This window comes from Pygoscelis adeliae, unplaced genomic scaffold (genome assembly GCF_000699105.1).
Source record: "Pygoscelis adeliae isolate BGI_AS28 unplaced genomic scaffold, ASM69910v1 Scaffold95, whole genome shotgun sequence".
NCBI classification, from domain to species: domain Eukaryota; kingdom Metazoa; phylum Chordata; class Aves; order Sphenisciformes; family Spheniscidae; genus Pygoscelis; species Pygoscelis adeliae.
Window position 1 is genome coordinate 1,732,980 of NW_008824869.1, and position 20,555 is coordinate 1,753,534.

At 36.6% G+C, this 20,555-nt stretch overlaps 1 protein-coding gene across 1 annotated transcript in view; it reads right to left on the reverse strand.

The window, feature by feature from the left end:
- Nucleotides 1–20,555, reverse strand: part of RECK (reversion-inducing-cysteine-rich protein with kazal motifs) — a 73,704-nt gene that overhangs the window by 11,731 nt on the left and 41,418 nt on the right. The window contains exons 7-16 of the mRNA XM_009324495.1: nt 17,966–17,999; nt 16,893–17,090; nt 16,228–16,495; nt 14,214–14,393; nt 13,041–13,253; nt 12,135–12,271; nt 9,755–9,895; nt 6,800–6,988; nt 2,652–2,774; nt 1,966–2,137 (exon numbers count right to left, since the gene is read on the reverse strand). Coding sequence (XP_009322770.1) covers nt 1,966–2,137; nt 2,652–2,774; nt 6,800–6,988; nt 9,755–9,895; nt 12,135–12,271; nt 13,041–13,253; nt 14,214–14,393; nt 16,228–16,495; nt 16,893–17,090; nt 17,966–17,999 — 1,655 coding nt within the window. The remainder of the gene's footprint in view (nt 1–1,965; nt 2,138–2,651; nt 2,775–6,799; nt 6,989–9,754; nt 9,896–12,134; nt 12,272–13,040; nt 13,254–14,213; nt 14,394–16,227; nt 16,496–16,892; nt 17,091–17,965; nt 18,000–20,555) is intronic.

Consider the following 20,555-nt stretch of genomic DNA (forward strand, 5'->3'; position numbering starts at 1 on the left):
AGAGCTGCAGGAAGTACATGTGATAAAACATTCTGAATAGCCAATTTCAGGCATCATCACAAACCTGAAACTGGTTCACACCACGTTTAGTCAATGTATGTGAACACAACTACAGTTTCCACTAAAATTAATCTCTTCCACTTAAAATTAAGCATTTTTCAATGGATTTTCAAAAAAGGCTTGGATAAACTTCTTACCTACTCCCAAGCTTCATTGTGTAAATACATATTTAAGGAAAACTAGAGAAAACATGGAAACAGTGAACTGCAAGAGAAAAAGATTACATTGCAGAGGTCTAGCCTCACCCTTCATTGAGAAGGTAGTGAAAACAAGACTTACAAGATTATATGGTTTCAATTACAAATATCTAATTGGATTCTAGCTTTGTAGCTTCAGTATATTATATCACATCCAATCTTGGGGATGACTGCAAACAAATGGAAAAATCTAGTATTAACACAATTTCCTTTTTTGGCATGTCATCCCCCTCAAGCCTTCACAGATAAGAAGTAAAGAGCAATAAACAGCAGAAGTCCTTTCCCCTTTATATTAAATATGTACCTTCCATGGTCTTATCTGCAAAACATTTGCCATATGCCCTGCAAGACATCCCTCTGCTAGAGAAATGCCAGCCAATAGAGTTTGATGAATAGACTGATGAAAGGTCAAATGGCTTCTTTAACAATCTCCTCCTTCTATAAATGACAACAATGCTACCACCGGATTATGTACAACACTTCCTTATTCTCTCTGAGTGCTGCTGTCCTATGCATTACACATTTTCCTTTTATATCAGGGAAGACTCAGAAATTCTGAGATATAAACACTTTACAAGTGGAATATAAGATCTTAAATAGACTCTGAGCACTTCAGAGATGTTTTAAAATGAGCATGTTTAGTTTATGCTACATTATCAAACTGACCCAGAAAAATGTATTGTGTACAGTCCTTTACTGAAACTACAGGTTGAGGTTCTAAGCCTAATGGTTATTCTGTAAAACTGAAAAACCTCTCTATACTTTTCCAAATTAAAAATATAAAAGGTAAAAAGTGTATATCCACAATGCAGCTTTGAAATTCCAGTTTTCAATGCCATAACGGCTATTACAGTGTTTTCTCTGCAGTTTTCTGCATCCAGGCATTTGAAGTGCAGAAGAAGGAAAAAAATAAAATTGCTATAATCAGTTTTCATGAAAGCACAGTATTACACAACTTCTTATGGTGGCTTTCTTTCAAAACAGAAAAATGTACAAATTCGAAGAAGACTGCAGTATTGCACAACACTGAGAAAATTGAAGACAGAGGCCAATATTATGAGTCACAGACTTTGATTTCTGCAAGAAAGGTCAGATTTTCTTTTCTTCTGACACTAGTACAGAGCAGATTTTTGTTTTAATATGTTCATCTACACAGATTTTGTTTTTTCTGACATTGGAAAAAGAGATTGTACAGACATGGTTTTCACAAGATACCAGTCTAATTAAGAGAAACTCAAGTCTTCCACAGTGATCAATATTTTCCTATTTTAGAGATAAAAAGCACAGATTATTGACTGAATAAGCAAGACTGAATCCAAGTCTTGAATTCAGGTGGGTTTTTTTTAACTACTAGAAGAAGGTGTGAAACAAGTAGTAAACAAGTAGTAAAATGACACTTATTGCCATTTCAACAAAATTTGATTTTCCCATTTTTGAAAGTGTACATCAGCTCTCTTTTATTGCTAAAACTGAGATCTGCATAATGAATTTAAACAATACAATACTACATAAACAGAACCAAGAATTGGCGGCTATTACAGCCCATTACTATGATAAATAAAAAGTAGCTACTTCAAACAGTTATTTTTATTGGAGTACCCCAAAAGTAGAATGTAACTACAATATACAACACATTCAAAGAAAAGGTAAACCTGCTTCACGAGTAGATGATGCCAAAGAAAAGCTTAAAAACATATTCTGCTCTTACCTCTGATTTTTATTACAAGGGTTAGGGTTACAAGGATCCTTGGAAATGCATGATCCAAATTCAAATTGATTGTCCTGGAGCCCAACGCAACGAGCTATACATGCACTTGGATAAGTGCGTCCATTTTGACCACATACTGGTACAAACTGATCTACACAGTTACATGGTAAACCTGTAAAAGCAACACACAAAACAGGAATTTGGTGCATACTTATTTTCTATGACATAAGATACACAAGGGGACACTAAGGTATCTTTGCCTTCCACTAAATGCAAGTATGTGCCGTATCTTCAGCCACTTCATCCCTCCTGTAATTTAGCAATACTGTAGCATGCATGCACTTGTAAGTAGTAGGAAGGGAAGTCTGTGCCCTGCCTCCTTGCTAATTCTACTCAGCTTTCTCCATTTTTTCCCCGAACTCCTTATCTCTTGTCCCCAGTGGCACTACCCTGTCTTTACCTATTTTTACATATTACCTGAGGTTTTATTTTTCAGTACTGATTGTTTTTTTAAAGGTGTGTGTTTTTTCTGAAGTGCAGGTTGGACATGAGAAAAAAAAATAATTAAAAGAACATATTAATAACAAATTACCAGGTATTTTCCATTAATACTGTAGAAAGAATTTAGAAGCTAATCTTCGCTCTAAGAATATTAAGCTTACAGTTTCCATAGTTTGGAAAGTTACCTGTAAACTTCCGACGTTCATCTTCTGAACTATGCTCAGTTAGACACTGACGCGTAGAACATATCAAGTTTCCAGCAAAACATGAACAGACATTACAATCTATATTAAAGGATGTTCCATGGCCTTAAAATAAATTAAGTAAATGCGTACAATTAATGCAAATATACCAGAAGACTATATACTCATATGTATAGACATTACATAGACATTACATTTTCAATATTAATCGTTCCTGTAATTTCCCTTATTGAGTTTCTTTTCCCGTTGAAATTTCTATCTTCTGTTAGGTTTCAAGTTTTGCTTTATTCATTTAAAGTCTGTTCACATGTGTTTTTGATTAATTAGTTAAACAAGGAAGCAAGCACTTTATCCTTTCAAAGCCTGTATAAGTTAGTTGTTTTTTTTTTCTTTAAGAACAATTTAAAGCTGCAAAAAGAAATACACTCAGAAAACAGGAGAAGTGGGAGCATAGTAAGTAGTACTTCTATAAATTCTGGCTAGCAAGCTCCATATTTTAAAAGGTAAAGCCTTTGTAAAGTTCCATTCTTCTCCTAAATCAATTTTACATAAGACTGCTAAACTTTCAGCCATAGTCTCATACACAATGCAAAACTCCTCCGTAGTGCTCATTTCTTTCCTTTGTGTGTACTTCTTGTCAAGAGGTAAAAAGTGCCAATGCTTCATTCCAGTCTTTATTGTTCTGCAACATCCATTATAGTCGTAATTTCAGCCTCAACAAGCAGTACAAGTTACAATGCAGCTTTGTCCAAAGCAGGGAACAAGAAAGATTGTAGCAAAGCTGAACAGAAACCCAGATCTAGATTCAGCACAAGACATACACAAATACAGAGGTCTATGTTCACCCACTAGCTTTCAGAAAGGAGCACTTAATAATGCAACTGACACCATCACAGCTGATTTCCAAGGATGGAGCAATTTGCCCAATTTTTGCATTTTATAAGTCAGTAACTTTTTCACACCTGAATTTAAGAATCAAACTGCAAACTTCAGGAATTTCTCTTCAATTTAGCAATTCCAGTTTGGTTTTGTGAACTGTCGATATGACTGCCTTTCACTGCGTTGTATGTTTTATGTAAAATCAATTCATGTTGGTGACAGCCAATCTATCCATCACCAGGGCGGTTATTAAAGACTACCAACAAATACACAGCTCTTCAGGAAAACATGAGTAACTGTGCCTTACAAAACAAGGCAATTCTCTCTCTTTTCAAAGTGTTGAGATTAAGGATTACAATTTTTGAAAAATATTACAGGAGCACAAGGAAAATCCTCAGCATTTGAGCCATTCAGAAGAGGTACTCGTAGACAAATGATGGGAGAACAAGAGGGGATGGAAGAGAAAGACTCTGTAGCACAAAAAGCTCTGTTTAAGCCGCAGCATCTACCCAAGGAAGAAGGAATTTATCAGCAGGGAGTAAGAAAAGTTTCCAAGATTTGAAGGTAATGCCAAACACAGGATCTCTTAGGTGATTCTTCAGAGTAAAGAGTAACTGACTTAGGATCCACTTGGAAACTTTGCAAGACTGCTGGCTTTCACTATCAAAGAGTGCACGCAGCATTGTTCCATTTATAGAGGACCGTTTTAAAAAACACAGTTCAGATTTTATAACTAAACCCTAGCTTTTTGCAACTGACATATAAACCAATTAAATATAGTAACTATAAAAAGTTCATATGGTGACCATAAATTTTTAATTATTTGTTTTCAATACATCACATAGCAAATTTGGAATTTAGTAATTTTTATCTTTTATTATGTAACACCTAGAGTTTTAATCACCACACACACTTTATGAGTAATTATGGCAAAAGAGAGGAAGCTGTCTGGTTTTGGGTTTGTGGTGGTTTGTTTTTTTTTTAAATGGACAGCACTTACTGAATACCAAATACATACCAGCTACACATATTGTTGTTACAGTTACCACAACAAGTGACAGCTGTACACCGTGCAAACATAAACCACAAGTATGACTTCAGACATTTTTGTGATTATTTTCACCAATAATCTGAAAAAGTGCAAATTTCTTTGGACAGAATGGTCCATAAAAGGTTTCAGTCGCCATTTAAATAACGTATTTGCTAATGACCGTATTTTAAAAGCATCTACTTTTACCAGATCCTTTCTATAACTACCCATCAAATATATCATTAAGGTTAAGATGTTTTCAGCGTTCTGCTCCCATGAACAAATAGCACCAATCTGGCAATACAAAATAAGTTTTAAGCGTGTTTGGCTGACCTTTATCCTCTTTGGATGAATAAAAAACCCCCCCACATTACAAGCTGTAAATGCATGGAACATTACAGGAAGACTTTGCTGAGTGATGAAAATAATTGATTATTTAGATCTGCTTGGTATCTTTTAAGAGAAAGAAATACCCCAATTACCTACTCTTTCATGAATTCAGGGTTTGGTTCACAATTGGAAAATTATGTTTGTGACAAATGTAACTATAACAAGTGCCTTGCTTCTTAAGATTTACTTAATGTGAAAATAACTCCTTCTTATTACATGGTAAAAAAAGTGACTCAGTTATTTTGGACTTATTAGGTATCTTTGACTTGCTTTAATTATGCTTGGACTTCAGTCTTACAGTATTTTAAAAGGGCTGATTTACAGACACTAAACAATGTCCAGTGCTGAAATATGTAACTGTTCACGAGCAGAAAAGCTCTTGCTTGCCGACTGGTTCAAAGACATCAGCTTCAGACGGGTTACAGCTCAGCACAGACCCTATTTTATATTCAAGACATTTTGTAATATTTTCCATATTGTAGTAGTAGCTTTTTATTTTGTTTTCTTTTCCAAAAAGCACAGTGATAGTTTGCATGACAAAAATACACCTTTAAAGCTCTCAAGCAATGAATAAATCAGAAAATAAACCAATATCATCTTTTAAGAAGCATAATTTGTCAAGTCTTTTTCAACTACTTTGTCAGATTAGGCAGAACCCAATTAACGGTTGTTACCCATGCCAATTTAATCTCTGAACAGTAACAGTAAAGTTATTTTAGAAAATTAATAATTTAAACCTAAGACAAGAAAGAGATAGTTAGCATTCTTTTATTGTTAAAATAAAAAGATGTTCATCTTAACAGTTACCTGGCAGAAGGAAATCAGCATGAGGTCTAGCCCCACCATGCTGAGGAAGACTTTAAAGAACCACAGTGTTCAATATGCCTTTGTTATCATAATGTATCTGCTTACATGTTCATTTTTAAGCATATGTTAGCATATGCATATTAGTATGTTAAACTATAATTCTTCTAAGGGTTTTTAGGCACACATATCTTAACATGTGAAACTTCTTGCCAGAGGTTATAGCTCATGATAAAAGTTTCTGACTTTTTTTTAACCCATATTTAAAATCCATGGGAAAAAAAAAAACAACAGCGAAAACCAAAAACCCCAAAACCATTTGGGGCTAGTAAAGAAACCACCCCCTGCTCAATGGGTCTGTGGTTTGAAGCACAGAACAGATTCTGGTAGAATATTCGTGGAAAGTATGATTAAATCCTCTGCCTTTCCTCCTATTCTTCCCCAGACACCTCTATTGGTCACTGGTTATCCAATACTGTTAAAAGTAGACTGAGAGTACCCGCAAAGTTGGAATCCAGGAAATGGGCAGCCATTTATAGTCAGTTATACTGTGCTTAAACCTCAGAACTACAGCATGCTTACAGCAGATCAGTTTGTTTTGCTGTTGTTGCTTCATCCCTCCTGCCTACTGGCTCCTCTCAGAACTTTTTCCCTCCTCAATCCTCAGAACTCCCACCAGCCAGTTCTTCTACCGGAAAGGAAGCTACCTATTATCAAGTACTATAAAATAACAGGCGACATGAGGCACGTCGGTGACCTTTTGGTTGAAAAATGGTGTACTAAGAACACGCTTCACACAGGACTTTTGTTGGTTGAGACAGGCACAGTTCAGTATTGATTTAAATAATGGAACCCTCCAGCATATATAAGAATTAAATAAGCATTATATATAGGGATGCAAACATTAACTTTTCTATTTTCCAATAAACTCTGCATTCAGATCCTCTGGGTCTTCATATATACCTCAAAATTCATTACTTAAGGAACAGGTGCTGTATAAAGACATAATTGCTGTTCTAATACTTACTTTTTCTTTGTCCTCCAACAATGCATGATTTTTGGAGGTCAACACAATGCATTTCCATGCAGTTTTCTAGCAATCCACTGTGTCCACAGGTACAAATCTTGTAACAACCAACATCACCAGCTGAGGATGGAACCTGAATAAGTGTACCTTGACGGACAATAAAATCTGAAGCTTCTCCCAGTTTGCAACCTATATACAAGGAGAAATTTTAGCTCATATTTAGTATATACTTTGGCAAGTGTCGCTACCAAAAATAACTACTACTCTTTGATTTGTGAAAAAGCTAAGGTGTTCCTAAAGCAGCCTTGCTCTCGCCCTTTAGACAAATTCACTCATTTCATAGAGGCAGCAAGTAGCAGAAATAGAAGATACTTCCTTGAGACAATGTTCTGAAGTACCTGTAGAAATGTCACTTCAGAGACAAAGACTGGTAATTCCAACAATTCTCAAGTAATCTCATTTACCACAGTTCCGTAGTATTATGAAATGTATGTGATATAACAAATACCACATATGCTTCACTCTCCAAACCACAAACTGAATTAAAGGGTCTCACAGGCAAAGCCCAGTCATTTCCCCTCTCTCATGTATTTTATTGTGTCTTCCTTCCCTACTTGTACCTCTTATGTGAACACTGAAGGACTCTTGTAGGTAGACGTGAAGAGAGGAGAAAGGGAGAAAAAGCAGGACAAATGGATTTAAAAAAAAAAGAATGGAAAAGAAGAAAAATGGTTTTAAAAATTGCAAGGAAACAATAATAAAAGAAATAGTAGATTAAAATTACCCTAGAAGTAATGAACTGCAGCAAATCCCCCGAAACTTTCAACCAATAAAAAGACTGAATTCAAACATAAAAGTTACGTTCCAACCTCTAGAGGAAGTAAGATCCATTATTCATATTTTTGCTGTGTCTTTTTCCTCCAAACTACAAGCCTACAAACAGATTTGGGAGAGAGACAGAGCTAGTCTGCTTTGTGGTTCTGCCTTTTTCTCCAGTCAATGAACTAATAGCTGTCTCTTCAAAATCTCTGGGTGAGCTTGTTTTCAGATCACTTTGAATGACTTTTGCAGCAAGTGAAGACAATACAACCTCTATAGTAATAAAGCTCAGCTTTTCAGAAAAACGGAAGTATTTTGTAAGGGTCACAGAAACATAACCAAAACAATGTCCCTAGGCTCACAAAAAGAATGAGCTGAAGTCTATCCTAAATTTTAGAAGAGCACAAGTGTAGCAGATGTACGAGTGAAGCAAAACCCAGTTTTCCTCTTTGTAATTAAAAATCACCGGAGAAACTGCTGATCAGCCACAGAACTGCTGGAACAGAAGAGGCTCAGGGAACTGATGCGAGACAGTTACAGCAATGTTCTCTATCACTTCCTCTAGAAAGGAGGCTGCTTCATGCAATTCAGTTTGAAAATCAGTGTCGCTCTCAGTCGCTCAGTCTCTCTCAACACATGCGTTCAAGCGGTCACCAAATGCAAGCTCTCCTGTTTGCTTCAAGAACCATAGATGATCCCTCATGTCACTGAATGATATCTTTTGCTTTAAAGGAAAGGGGAAAATTGTGGCACGCACTACTGGTGTCTAAGGTAGAACAATGAAGGGGCTGTAGAAGTTGGACATCGTACAGTCTCCCGCCTCCTTTTGTAGGTTTGACCCTTGTTATCAACACCATCCACGCCTACCATTTCAAAGTTATAGAGCTGAAACTCATTCTACATGAGGCTCTCTCCCCAGTCAGCTCACATTTACTCATGGTGCAGAAGTTAGACAACACCTGTGTTCTAAAGAAGTAGTTCCCAAATGACCACGAATACCTTTCTAGTGAGGTGCACCTACATTAAAAGTATCACTCAATGTAGCAGCAGCAGAAATGCAGTCAGCTGTACACTGCTGCATCTCCAGACACCATCTTTAATGAGAAGCAGTACCGTGGGTCTTGTGGAAGGACAAGGCAGCACAAGATCCATTATTCATATTTTTGCTGTGTCTTTTTCCTCCAAACTACAAGCCTACAAACAGATTTGGGAGAGACACAGAGCTAGTCTGCCTTGTGGTTCTGCCTTTTTCTCCAGTCAATGAACTCATAGCGCTGTCAGTGGTTAAAGGTGAAGTGCAGAGATGCTGCATCAGTGCTGCGAGCTCAAGTAGTAGAGAGAAGAAAGGAGAGGCAAATAAATTATGTGCCATGTCACTTCCTTCCCAAGCCCTAAACCTGGGCACTCCGAATCCAGTGAAGGAGCAACAGTGAAGCTCTTAAGAAAAAGTCTGAGTATTAATTTACTCAGACCGGAACTAGTTACCCATGAACTGCTGGAGAGATTTTGAGAAGTTGACCTGACCTACGAAGGAGGATTTGGGACAATTCCATGTAAGATACCATCTTGAACTTTAATATAACACCAGAATTGCTGCCAATGCAAATTTACATCCCAGGGCACCCTGCATTTGATCAGATTCTCAGAGCTCTCAAAATGTCCTCCCAAGACTGACAGCCTGATTTTCATTAATTTCAAGGCAAGACATAATGCCCATTTATTTCACCAGTAAGGAAAATAATGCGGATATGGCTAATGATGTATGGAAATACAGGGCAATACATGTCATGGTGTCTGCAGAAGCAGTGAGCTGCGCTGTATTTGCAGTATTGCATGCTTGTAATTTTAAATAGCAGGCAGGCTGCTTAAAGACCGTGTATGGACATTTATTTCTTCTGAAGCAAAATAAGTAATATATCTTCTAATAAGATTTTATGTTTCAGTGGCAATAAAAATAGAAACACATTGAGAAATGAAAAGAGCTAGAAGGTAGGCTACAGCTTTTGAAAACACAAGATAATTGTGATTAATAGTTCTTTTGGAATATTAGCAATTCACTTTAAAACTTTCAACAACATTTCAGTAACATATATTTATCAGCAAAATTCAGGTAAACAGAAGTCCAAAAACCCTTACCTGGCACACACAAATATGGAAGACACAGTTCTCCAGATTGACATCCTTTTCTATTTACTTCACATAACTGATTAGCTGCACATGGATTCGGATTACATGGATGTGTAACATCTTCTACAATGTTACCTAAAGAACTTGGGCCTGAAAACCAAATGTACAGCATCTATATTGATTTAAATGAGGTTTATTTTTCTTCAGTAAAACACAGCATTTCTTACATTCAGTAAAATCATATTTTTGACAATTCTGTGAAATATTTTTTATTTTTTTAACTCTACTTGTAGAAACTTGACATGACAAGGTAGTTAACTTATTTCAAAAGTTTAGTCCTCAGTCCTGGAAATAATGACACAGATGATTCTTCACAAGCAAAATATATTTCCTCTTTCTTGTTTCCTCAATAATTTTCTCTATATGACAAAAATACAAACTGACAATGACCAGCTGTTTAATCAAGAGAAGTCCCATAGTCAATGATTAACAAATTGCAGGTTTAAAATACGCTTGATGTTTAACCAAGTTTGCTATCATTGATAAACTTTTGTTTCTGTTTTCCCTTTAACTCATTAGTAATGTTCTCCTGTTACAAGATTAAGGAAAAGCAGCAACCGAATGAAAAGAACCACCCAAAACTTCAATACATTGTCTCTCTGGGAACAATTTATTTGTTGAGGTGTGCTTTCAGCTGCAGCTCTTACTAACCAAAATTTTACTATTTTCAAAGTTCCTGGGATTCTGAGAAAGAAATATCAAAATTTAATTTGGAAGAAGGTCTAAAACAGATAAATTCTATAAAGCTAAAAAGGTCTAAATTCTACAGAGATAAATATGCAATAGGAAGTAGTAATAGGGTAGAGCAGATTTGGAAAATAATGTAAAAAGATGCATTTAAATGAAATCTAGAACCAAGAAGAAATTTTACTAATACAATTGTGTTCCACACTGAGGGATAAGACATTCTAGAAGAAAACAAAATCACAAAAACTTCATTCTTCCATACACCTACTAAACTCATGTTCTCTTGCCCCAAGAGTTAATTTGGTTTTTGGTTATTCTAATTGCACAGTTAAAGAATAGAGTTTATGCATCAGGCAAAAGTGTAATTTTGTACATCAAGAAGTTGTGCTCTAAACCATCCGATTGTTTAAGTGACATTTATTTGAGATCAGTCCTACCAAGCATGATCCAGCTTTTGCCCTGTAAATAAATAGGGCTAGTGGTTTTATTATTATAGTACTTTTTTGGCATGTGAGATGACTTCTTGAAGAACAGAGTTTTCTTAAAGTAAGATTAACTAGTTTATTTTCAACTAGGTAAAAATCATTGAAATTCAACAAGCCAGATTATTAGATGATACAGATTAGTGTACTTGCACTGAATATATCAAGTCCCCAAAAGAGAAGTGTGGTGGGTTAGCCTTGGCTAACAGCCAAACTCCCATCCAGTCCCCGCTCTCCAAATGGGATGGGGTAGAAAATAGGTAGAATAGGAACAGAAAAAGCTCATGGGTTGAGATAAAGACAGGGAGATTGCATAGAATTACCATCACGGGCAAAACTGACTTGACTTGGGGAAAATTATTGCCAATTAGAATAAATATCTAATTACAGATTCAGGCAACAAAAAGGCAAACACTAAAGCAACTTCTTTCTTCCTCCCTTTCCCAGGCTCACCTTCACTCCTTCACTCCAGATTTCTCTGCCCCTGCCCCAAGTGATGCAGTGGGGATTGGGAAGGGGGGGATGATGGTGACTATGGTCAGTACATAGCAGTTTCTCTCTGCCACTCATTCCTTGTCACACCTTTCCTCTGCTCCAGCATGGGCTCTCCACGGGATGCAGCTTCCTTCAGGGTACACCCACCTGCTGTGGCATGGGGTCCTCCAGAGGCTGCCTTGTGGATATCTGCTCTGCCATGGAGCACCTCCTCTCCTCCTGCACCTCTGACCTTGGTGCTACCTCTGTTTCTCACTCTTCCTGTTCCCTTCTCCTCCACCTGTCTGGCTCTTTTTGCCCTTTCTTAAACAGGTTTCCACAGAGGGACCACAACCTTTGGTAAGTGGCTCACCTTTGGCCTATAGTGGGCCCATTGCTGAACTGGCTGTGTCCGGCACCGTGCAGTCCCTGACATCTTCCCATACAGCCCCTGCAGCCTCCACCGCTACCAAAACAACCTTGCCATATACACCCAATACAAGAAGGAATAAACTTAATGAGCTATGGCAATTAAAAAAATCCAATTTTCTCTAATACGCTAAATAAAAAGTCTCAAATTCAATAAAATTTTCTTTAAAAGAAATAATGAAAGTTATTAAAAGCAATGATAAGCATTCAAAGTATCTTGGTTTCTAATTTTGTTGCATAGGTATGTTGATACTTACTCAGGTATGTATCCAAAGGGATACAGTTCTCCAAGTCATCTGTTGGAGACAAGAGCTCACAAATACTTTCAGCTGAGTGGCCTTCAGGGAATTTATTATGATCTCCACATTTCTTCAGTATTTCCACACAATCTGATCTTCAGATAAATAAAGAAACAGAACTTCATGAACACTACTTGAAGACAAAAAGTCATGTATGAAAAAGATTTCTTTCCACATTCTTCCCTTCCCTGAATCCACAACTTTCCCATTCTGCCTCACAACAGAATGTTTTTTTACATATATATCTACACATATATATGTATATGCTATGTTTACATACAGGGCGAGAAACAAATTTTTGACACAAAGACAGGAACTATTGCTTACATTACTCTTCCTCTACTTTGGACTTGGTGATCTTTATTTTCTATGGCATCATACGCATGTGTCTTTCAAGACCAAGCATTTCCTTGATTTACTAATGTCTAATATGGGTTGAACTCTATCTCACTACCTATACTATTAACTGGTCTCTTTTCTACCCAATCACCTACTTTCAAAATTTATTTTGAAATTTTAAAAAATAAATTTCACTTTTTTCAGACCTTTCTCTCAGCTGAAAATCACCAGTAGGTCCCAAAACGAAAAAGAGGAAAGGTTTTATAGACACCACAGAGAACCAAAAAAACCCCAACAATAAATCAACTTTACAATGGAAGCATATACATCCATCTCATTAACAGGCAAGCATCTTCCATTTAGTGTGGAGATTCAAGCAATGGCAACTACGCAAGCTCATATTCCTTCCGTGTTTGCCTTGCCATGTTTTCCTAACATAAGTCAAACACAGTCCCACAGCAGCTTTTTAGTTCTCATTAAAATCCTTAGCAGAACCTCTAAACTGCCGCCCCCCCCGGTACTTACTTGCAGATAATACTTCCTCTAGATTTGCTGTGGCAAGGTTTAATCTGCAGCGAACAGGCAATTGCCTTCCACATTTCTGGTTGGCATTTTTTAATATCAAGCACGGGAATATTTATAAATGGCATCTTAATACTCCCTTTTTCCCATAGCTTCATGTCATTCATGGCTCCCTGGTCTGACTGAGTATTGCAGCTCCTAAAAAGTTCTGTTGGTCTTAAAAGAAGTTGTTAAGATATGGCATGTAGACAAGCAAAAGAAAACACCACACATTTTACCTTTCACCATGAGTTCTACAACCTTGATATGGCTTGCTTTTTGTGGTATAAAAGAAATGAATCCCTTCCACAGTTAAGCAAGATCAAAATCAATTTGAATTCTGTCTTTAAGGAAAATAAGCTCTTTAAGACTCAAGGCTAAAACTCCCTTCTCACCTCTACCTCTTAGTTCAAATATCAATTAAATTTTTTCTTACCTTAAGAAAGTTGACTTAAAAGCAAGTATCTTAGATACCCTGAATATCTGTGTGAATGTTTCCTGGTGTATCACTAATGCAAGTTGATTTATCATTTATATTTATATATAGGCTGCATCTATCACACATGATTCTACTACTCATATAACACTCATGCCACTGTATACTATTTCAAAGATAAGCCAGAGATCTCTAATAGCTAACAAAATTTTAAATGGTTTTTGAAACTCAAACTATTTCATTTGTAACCTTGCAATTACTAATTCAGACACCACTTTTAAATCATGCATTTTGCCCTACAGAGTATAAAACCACAGAAATACCTCTGAAAGAAAATGAATTTTGAAAAAGAGTAACATGTAAATTTAACAAGAATTTTTACCTTATTTATAATACACAACATTCCAGTAATCATGGCTTACTTGTCTATACAGTAAGAGGAATATGCTGCTAATACATAATGACATTTTACAAGTTCATGGGTTAGCTTTTATTCTTGTAAGCTTTGTTATGTCTGCTGTTAGATACATTTCCAAAAGTTTATTCTAAAGAAAAACTATTTATTTTTAAATTATCTAAAAAAATATTTGCAGAAAGACAGCTACATACAATCTCAAAATAAGCCTGAAAAACATTTTATTTTATTTTATAAATCAAAGCACAGGAATTCCTTTAGAAAATATTCAGTGTCTCTCTCCTACCTGTTATTAAAATTAGTGCAGTAAGTAAGATTTCTACAGCCCAGCTGACAAGGTTCTCGTACATCTGCTAAACAGGTCAACATGGAAACTTCAACTGCATTATACTCACAAAAGCGATCAAATTCTTGCCAGCTCTGTGAATTGCCCCAGCTCGTGCTATAAAGTTTAGTGCAGAGCTCTCTGGGAAAAAAAAAAAAAAGATGAAAAAGATAAAATTAAAAGAACAGCAGTTGTTCAGATATAGCAGAGCCTGTCATTTCTTTGCTGATCACAACAGCTTACGCTCACTGTGGAAGATTGTGTTAGTGCCCACAAAGTCTGCAGTATCCAATGTTGTGCTCAAAGCAAATAACCCCACTTCATTGTTTCCTAAGTTTTCCAGTTTTGCTTAAGAATGCTAGCAAATCTTTAAGCTAGTAAGACTGAAAGACTTCAGAATATAAAACTGCAATATCCAATAAAAATGTAATAGCTGGAAACCTGAACTAACGACTTTGAGGTGAGAACTATCCCAGCTAATTTTATTCGTAATAAATCTAGGTTGACATGATAATGAACAACTTCTAATCCCATCCTTCAACTTCAAATCACACCTTCTCCTACAGAAACGATTGGCAAGCAAAATACATTTCTTCTTTTGCCCTGATGTTTGAAATAGGTGTACTGTTTGTTGCTTGTGTTTGACATGTTTCCTGGTGTCAGCAATACCCAAGCCACTTTGTTCACAGCCATATCCTACAAACTGTCCCCATCCCAACTGAAGGTACGGAACTTCACTGTACTATTAAAGTCTACTGCATACTGAATGAGGGAAGTATCCATTTGGGGAGACGTTATTGCAGCCTTTCAGTACTTAAAGGGCGCTTAAAAGAAAGATGGTGGCAAACTTTCTAGCAGGGCCTGTTGCGACAGGACAAGGGGGAATGGCTTTAAACTAAAGGGGGGGTAGATTTAGGCTAGATATAAGGAAGAAATTTTTTACACTGAGGGTAGTGAAACACTGGCACAGGTTGCCCAGAGAGGTGGTGGATGCCCCATCCCTGGAAAAACATTCAAGGTCAGGCTGGACGGGGCTCTGAGCAACCTGATCTAGTTGAGGATGTCCCTGCCCACGGCAGGGGGGTTGGACTAGATGATCTTTAGAGGTCCCTTCCAACCCAAACTATTATATGATTTTTAGAAGGCACTGTCAAAGCAAGCAACTAAAAGATACTACATCAACTGCCCTACGCTACAATGTTCTAAGAAATAACACAACTCCAGGGCTCTACTACTAAACTCATTATAAGATCAGGCTGCATTCAGGATCTGTTGTTTTGTTACTGGAAACTTTGATATAAAAGGAAGTAACAGCTCAAAAATCAATGCTTGCAACGTATTTTGACATACTGATGCATTTAAAATGCAATAATGATATATTTTTAAAGTGGACAGATAACCACTCTAAACTAAAAATGCTCCAGTTACAGTTATTTGCAAGCATGCAACTATTTGCTGAAAACCTTTTTTATTTTTAAATGTCAGAATAGTTAGTTCCATTATTTAATTATTAAATAACCTAAGTTATTTTTCATTGACAAAAATCTGAATAGCATCTAGTAAGGAATACTGCTAAGGTTTTAACACGCAGCAACTAGATACTTGAGAATTTGTGCAGTTCATTGTCCCCTTGGCTCTCTTTAGCACCTGGTTAAGGCCTCTTCATCTTGTTGCAATATTGGCTATTATGACTTCAAGTAAGGTGTAGGTTTCATTAACTTAGTGTGTCTGCTATAATAAGCCAGTGCTAAAAGTGAGAAAAGTGTGATTCCTCTTACGGAACAGTATTTTTTTGAGATACAAAGTAAGTATTGGACAGCATGTGACACCCATCTGATTACCTAAACCTGTATTTTTTCTAAGAATTCACAGAACTATTTATTTGATGTACATAGCAGGATTCGGACAAAGGCCTGATATGAGACAACTTCTGAAGCATTTTCACAACTGGAAATGAGGGTAGAGAGATACTGACCTACATGTGGAAGAATTTGCTTTTGAACAGCAGTGGAGCTTAGCTCCATCGAGGCCTGTTGAAGGTGGAGGGTGCACAGTGACTCCTGGGTGAACAGATCTTGAACTCTCAAGAAAACATTGCCAAAGTGGATCCTGAGGGAGAGGCATTGTTTTACAGCCTTCTATAAGTCCATCAACAATTTCAAGCTCCGTTTTCATTGACATTAGAATTCTTTTACAAGCAGTCTGACACACATAGTCTTCTGCCCTATCACAGCAATACAAACCTGTTAAAAAAATTAAAAACAGTCAATGATCAAGCATACAACAACCACCAAGATGTGTAACATAATAGCCCTTAGAGAAAAAGTGCTATAAGGAGGCTTTTTTCCTCCCCAAATAATCTCAAATAACATTGCTTCTTTTAAATGCAAACAGAAGCAGCTCTGGAAAAAAACCAATATGTAGAATTAAAAAAATAAATAAAAATAAAAAATGCACCTAACAAACAAAAGTTATCATTATGTAAATTCATATAATTACAATTATAATATAGAATTGCATTAATACAATTTATACGATAGACTTATACAATAACATATTTTACATAAAAAGTGCATACAATCCTCAAACATTTTCAGTGTTTTTTATAACTTTCAGTAAAGAAGGATTTTTTACACTTACTATCTGTAGGATTTCTCATTGGATATGACTGTGTATAGTTGTTCACACAGTGTATAAGCTGAGGGCTAATAGATGCACAGTAATTTTCAACTGCTTTAATTTGTGAAGGACCAGGAGAAGAGTCTGTCCGAAAAATTGCTTGACAATATTCCCGGCAGTTTGTATGATGACCCGCATAACTGCAACAGACTGATCCCACTGAGGAAACAAACAAACAAACAACAGAAAATCTATGGGTTCCTATACAGAGAAATGAAGAAATGAGCATGTCTGTACCACATACAATGATGCTCAAGATATTACTGTGAAAAAAAAAAAGGAAGAAATTCTTCTATGCTCTATTAAAATAATCTCCGTCTACAGAATGACTGGGAATATCTGTAAGTAGCCAAATTACATTTGTTTGTTTGGCTGGATAAAAAAGTCCCTAAAGCCATCTTGAACTCAAGTTCAAGACACCAGCCAGCCACCTGAATTTTATCTTCAGCTGTTTTGTTCTTATTTAAGGTAACCAGACTTGTCCTATAATTGAACTGTTAGATAAATATTAATAGTAAACAAATAAATATGAGTAGTGTCCTAAAACTCATTAAACAAAATACAGATGGTATCGTGATTCACCCATTTTTGATACGTTATTAAATATACCGTTCTTGAGAAATACTTTTACTAGAATTAATTCTGAGACGCTGATTTCATTTTATATAGACAGACATCAGGCAACAAAACACTTGCATGGTGCAAGATTTCATCTGTGCATTTAATTTTGTTACTTAACACTCATCAAATGAACAAAGCAGGAGGAAAAAATGAGCTTCTAAACAATCATCAAAATAGGACAGAAAAAACAAATCCAGATACACGAATTAAAAACTGTTATAAATTATATGAACAGCCCAATCCCCTTATCACTTGAGCAAGAAAATTTATGCATGTGGTTTGTACTTTTACGGAACTGAATCCATATGATTTGTGTATATGTACACCCACAGAATTTCTTACACTTTAGAGAAAAAAGGATAGAACGATATAAAAGAAAAACAAAAAAGACAAACTATTCATTACATACTTACTTTCATTTCTGTTAATACAACTAAACAGAGCATTCTGAAATCAAAACAAAAATAGTGTTACAAGCCAGAAAACTTCAAATAAATACTTAAGTGTCCAGTCATTTCTTATAATGAGCTAATAAATCTAACTTTGTTATTGTTTGTTCCGATTAGATTGGATTAAAACAAAAACACTATATAAAAACACTGAAAGTAGGAAATTAAAAGATCAGGGGTCACCTGAGTTCTGTGTGCACTCGTAATAAAGTAGATAAATATTCAAGCAAGTAAATAGGAAGACTTTCCTGGATGACCTTAGAAGCAGCATGCTATAATAGGATGTCCCCAAATTTTTTTTTAATGACAACAATTCTAAAGATTCTATGTGAAAAAAAGCACTCTGCACAGATGCACACATGCAAACAGAAAATTTCAACAAACTAACTCAACAACAATATACCTTAAAAGCTAAAGCATGCTATCAACTCCCTCAAACTGCAGCCAAAAGGTACAGTTGGGGGATATACAACATGTTAAATGGCAGAAGAAGGGAAACACATACACCCTGCTGTTTTGTGTCAGGGGATTCCACAGAGCAATCATAGAATAGTTTGGCTTGAAAGAGACCTTTAAAGGTCATCTAGTCAAAAATATGAATCACAGAATAGTTTGGATTGGAAGGAACGTCTAAAGGTCATCTAGTCCAACCCCCCTGCCATGGGCAGGGACATCTTCAACTAGATCAGGTTGCTCAGAGCCCCGTCCAACCTGACCTTGAATGTTTCCAGGGATGGGACATCCACCACCTCTCTGGGCAACCTGTTCCAGTGTTTTACCACCCTCAGCGTAAGGGTGGTATCCTTACATCTAGCCTAAATCTACCCTCTTTTAGTTTAAAGCCACTCCCCCTTGTCCTATTGCAACAGGCCCTGCTAAAAAGTTTGCCACCATCTTTTTTATAAGCCCCCTTTAAGTACTGCAAGGCTGCAATAAGGTCTCCCCGGAGCCTTCTCTTCTCCAGGCTGAACAACCCCCAACTCTCTCAGCCTTTCTTCACAGGAGAGGTGTTTCATCCCTCTGATTATTTTTGTGGCCCTCCTCTGGACCCGCTCCAACAGGTCCGTGTCTTTCTTGTGCTGAGGACTCCAGAGCTGGACGCAGCACTCCAGGTGGGGTCTCAGCAGAGCAGAGTAGAGGGGCAGAATCACCTCCCTTGAGACTATTGAACTCTTGCCCAAAACTACCACAGTCTTCCCCACACTGAAAAAGCACATTTCTTCTTAAAAAAATAGATACTGCATATAAGCTTTCCGGAACTCTGTGAAAAGATGAAGTAATGATGTTGAAATTCCAAAATGTAGTTGCCAATTATCAAAGACTTTAAAATTATATGATTGTGAAAAAGAGGATAAATTTGAACCCCCTCCACACCTGACCTCCACACTTGTTAGAACACCAGATTATAAAAAGTGATCAAATACATTAACATAGTGACAAAACACAATCACCATCTTCATAAAGTTCTTGATCTCCTTCATTTCCCCTATCCCCATCATTAAACAAATTTGTATTTTACACAGCATCTAGAGAAGAAAACAGAAACACCGTCATACGGATCCACAAACATATTGTGGGATTAAAATCTTGCTTCAGTGCAGCAAAAAATCAGGTGTGCTACTACCTCTACCTAAGAAAAGGAAGAGACCTCAAAATGCAGACATAACTTAAGCTCAGTAGTTCACTAGATTCTTCATCTATCTTAGTTACTAGTATTCACTGCATTGCAGAGAAGTGGGTATCCCCAATAATCTTTGGGGTATTTTTGTGAAAATTTGTACTGCTGCAAACAGATGGAAGTGTTACATTTTTAAGGTGAAGAAAATACAAACATGTTAGGAATCATCTTGATGTTTTTATTTTTCTTTTTGTCTTAGAGAATGTTTAGAGTGCAGGAGTTTGTTTTTCAATTCATATTCTCTACTTGCTTTCTTCTCAGAGATCATTTGAGTCAATTAATCTGTTTTGGCAGCACCCTTATTTTCCCCTCTACAGTCTAGGTAGGATTACAGAGAAAAGCAAAGTAAATATCAAAGTGATCAAACCTCCCAGTGGCTAACTCATAAAAATACCAGTAACTACAACACCTGAATGCTGAGGATTTCCTTTCAAGCAGCTTGCTCGTGTTCAGCTACGTTGCACAGGGAAGGGTAAATACAGAACATATCTCTGTTCACAGGAGCGGCACAAACAGGCAGTCTCATCTCTGCTAGACAGCTTCAGTGTATAACCCACACTTTCTGCACCCTTTCCCTTACCGACTCACCTTCAGAGACGTCTTAAATTCTGACACCAGAATCAGTAAATATTAGAGAGTCCCAACTTTGTTGATGTGCTACTCGTTAAGCACATGTATTCCACTAGAGAACCGGAGAAGTCTACAATCCCACTTTCCCTTTTTAAAATTTTTTTTCCTCATGAAAGTTTTTGTAAGTACCCAAGTAAAAACATGATTCTTTTTAAAATGTTGTTCTTAGTTTTCAGAGCTATCTTCATCCTCTTTTCTGTTGTTCATTTAAGAGTAAGCACTTCAGAACACAGATTGGCTCTCTAT